The 3,280-nt window shown below is 24.8% G+C and overlaps 1 protein-coding gene across 1 annotated transcript in view; it reads right to left on the bottom strand.

The window, feature by feature from the left end:
* Positions 1–2,081, bottom strand: part of LOC117181141 (angiotensin-converting enzyme-like) — a 7,363-nt gene extending 5,282 nt beyond the window's left edge. The window contains exons 1-5 of the mRNA XM_033373708.1: positions 1,969–2,081; positions 1,781–1,893; positions 1,440–1,628; positions 1,070–1,328; positions 870–978 (exon numbers count right to left, since the gene is read on the bottom strand). Coding sequence (XP_033229599.1) covers positions 870–978; positions 1,070–1,328; positions 1,440–1,628; positions 1,781–1,893; positions 1,969–1,982 — 684 coding nt within the window. The 5' untranslated portion in view covers positions 1,983–2,081. The remainder of the gene's footprint in view (positions 1–869; positions 979–1,069; positions 1,329–1,439; positions 1,629–1,780; positions 1,894–1,968) is intronic.
* Positions 2,082–3,280: the final 1,199 nt, after the last annotated feature.

Consider the following 3,280-nt stretch of genomic DNA (forward strand, 5'->3'; position numbering starts at 1 on the left):
TATTTCCTCATGTTCATGAGAAAATTTTAAACAATTTTTGAAGATTTCAGATGTGCCGAAAAAGAATCTCGAACCATTTTTTTATTTTACAGGATTTACAAAATATTAGGAATTTTTTGTGAATCAATTCTTCAAAATCAATACTCATTTTAAATTCCCCTACTTAAAACGATTCCTTTTAGAAAATCTTCAAAAATCTGCCTTGTTTCATCAAATTTTTTTAATCTTTTCAAGTTTTAAATTACTTTTGGATGATTTTGAAACTTTTGAATGTATCTCTCAAACTTCATAGAATTTGTTCTTGAATAATGTAAAATTGACAAATTTTCTTAAATTTTGTTTGTTTGGGATATTAGGAAATCATTTAAAAAGTTTTGAAATCTTTCTAAATTTTCGCTTAGAATTAAATTTTTAAAATACAAAATGAATTTGAAATTTTCTCATGAATTTTAAGAAATTTTTTTATTGTGTTGAAACCTTTCAAAATTCTTACAAATTTTTGAAAATTTCAAAAACCTAAATTTAAAAAATTTCAATTTTTACAAGTTTTAAACTATTTTTAAATCTGTTCAAAATCTCAATATATTTCTTCAGCATAAACGAATTTTTTTACAATTCCCACATTATTCTTTTGGCAATTTTGAAAAAAAACTTTGGAATGTTTTAAAATATTTTGAAATATTCTCTTAAAATAAATAAAATTTTATTTCGAAATTTTCAAAAATCTACACTTTATTTAACATCTTTTGAAATAATACAATGTTTTTATAATTTTGGTTAAATCCTGAAAAAATGAGAAAATTGCCGTAAAATCAGATCTCAAATAATAATTAATGTATACCACGCATTTTATTAGATAGGATAAATACCCTGAGTATAGTTGGTTGATCCTTATATGCCATAAAATATTGAATATGCCCCAGTTCATGATGAATAATTTGAAAATCTCTGGCGGTAACTTCCAAACAAGCTAGGATACTGAAATTTTTATTTTTATTGAGTTATTACATCCGAAATTTATTTCTATAAAAAAAGTATTTAAAATTTAATGGAATACAAAATCAAGTACCGAAAATCGTCGTCAAGATACATATTTGCAGCTGATGCATGACAATTCATGATTTCATTTCTTCTTTCAAAAATAGAATTTTCCCAAAAGGTTTTCGACATTGGTGGAAAACCCAAAGAAAGGTAATAATCTTCTGCTTTTTTCACCATTTTTTGCACAGTATAATTTTTTCTCTGCATAGAAGTCGTTATGTTTGGTAAATTTTTCTTCGGAAGTAACAGGTCTATCAAAGACTCCCAATTTTGAGACGACATACTCCCTGAGAATATTTAAAAAATAATTATTCCGTCTTTTAGATTATTTAAAAAATATTTCAGATATAAAATTTATTTTGCTTCAAAAGTTTTTATATCAAAAAAAATTTATATACCTAATAAATGAGAGGGAATTGGTTTCCTTGGATCAACGATTTCTGGATACGCTTCAGATAGTCTGTATCGAACCACAGCATGAAGAAGATTATATAAATGTTCAATATTCTTATATAAATTATGGACTAGGTTTTCTAAATCTGGTTCTTCAAGTTCTTCCCTCCAGCATTCACCAATATTATCATAATCTGCATCATAAAATTATTTATTGTATCTATATAATAATACTCTTTAATTTTCTTTAAAATAAAGAATTAATTTTCGAATTTTTCTTATCTGCTTATTTACAAAAATTTATCGTCGCCATAAATTAAATTTTTTTTCTGCAATTCAGATTTACCATTAGTTCTTGCTCCGAAATTTTGGAGAGATACAGATTCTATGAAGATTTTTTTCAGATTACTCATTTGATTTTGCCAAGATATCCACGCCCAACGTAACTCTGTTTCGTTTCTAAAAGAATCTTAGTTTTTGAATTATTTCAAATTATTTAATTATTTATTTATGTTAGTATTTAGTTTAATTTACCTAGAAGTGGCCATGTATTTTTCCAACTCGGTTTCTCCACGAAAACATTTTTTTTCGCTTGGTCCAATGTTACACACTTTTGTTGATGAGTAAGCCAGCGAAAGTTGTTGATGAGTTGCAGAAAGCTGGCTTTAAAAATATATTTTAAAAACTTTTATTTTTCGACTTTAAGCAAATAAATCTAATTATTTTCTGAATTTCATTTTGAAATCTAAATTAAAATTTTACGATGGAAATGACACCTGGCTATATTCGTAGTGTATATTGGTCCTCTGCAAAGAAATTTTATCATTTTATCTTCAAGACATTTCAGTTTTCTACTTAAATTTTGGAATTTTGAACAATATTCGTTTCTCCAGAAATTTTGAAAACGGGAAAGTCCAGAATTTAATTCAGAATTTGTTGTTGATGGTTTGGTTGCTATTTCCCATTCAATGTTACATTCTGTTCTACGCAAGAATAGTAACTCTTCGTTCATTTTATTTAGTAAAAATGACGCATCTTTATGAGCATCCTTGACTGTAAAAATATATCAAAATAAATTTAAGTTAAATCCAACCAAGCATTTCCTAACATTAAAAATGTACCATGAAAAAAATTTTAAATACTAACAGTTTTTGAGAGTTTTTAAACATTAATTAATAATTTTAAATTGAAAGCGCTGGGCATTCAAAACATTCAAGATTGAAATTTTGTATTTTGAATGGCAGTATCTCAAAATTTAATGATTTCATATTGAAATTTCAAAAATAGGACTGTTTCAAAATTGAAAAATGAATTAAAGCGCTTAAAATTTTTAATAATTTGAAATTAAAAACTAAGTTTAATGTATGAGGGTCAAAGTACGGAGACTTTTAATTATAAAATAGATATTGTATAAAATTTAATAAGTGAATATCAAAACTCATTAAAAACAATTTTCAATGAATAAAAAATAAATTTATCTCCGTTTTTACCATTCTAAATTGAATTTTTTAATTTAGAATTGGAGAACCTCGAAATGGAATGATTCCAGATCACAATTTCGAAAATATTTTCAAAATTGAATTATTTCATATTAGAACTTTGAAAGATGGATCATTTAAAACTCAAAGGAATTAAAATTGTACATTATGTAACCAAAAGCGTCCAAAAATGAAGATTTTGAAATAAAAAATTTGGAAGTTAAATATTTTCAAATCGAAAACTCTTAAAATTTTACAATTTAAAGTTAAATTGATATAACTTAAAAAAAATAATAGCTGAATATTAAATTTGATTAGGCACATTTTTCAAGATCAAAAAATAAATTCACTGTCGTTTTCACCGCTAA

The sequence above is a fragment of the Belonocnema kinseyi genome, chromosome 10 (assembly GCF_010883055.1).
Source record: "Belonocnema kinseyi isolate 2016_QV_RU_SX_M_011 chromosome 10, B_treatae_v1, whole genome shotgun sequence".
In the NCBI taxonomy this organism is placed as follows: Eukaryota; Metazoa; Arthropoda; class Insecta; order Hymenoptera; family Cynipidae; genus Belonocnema; species Belonocnema kinseyi.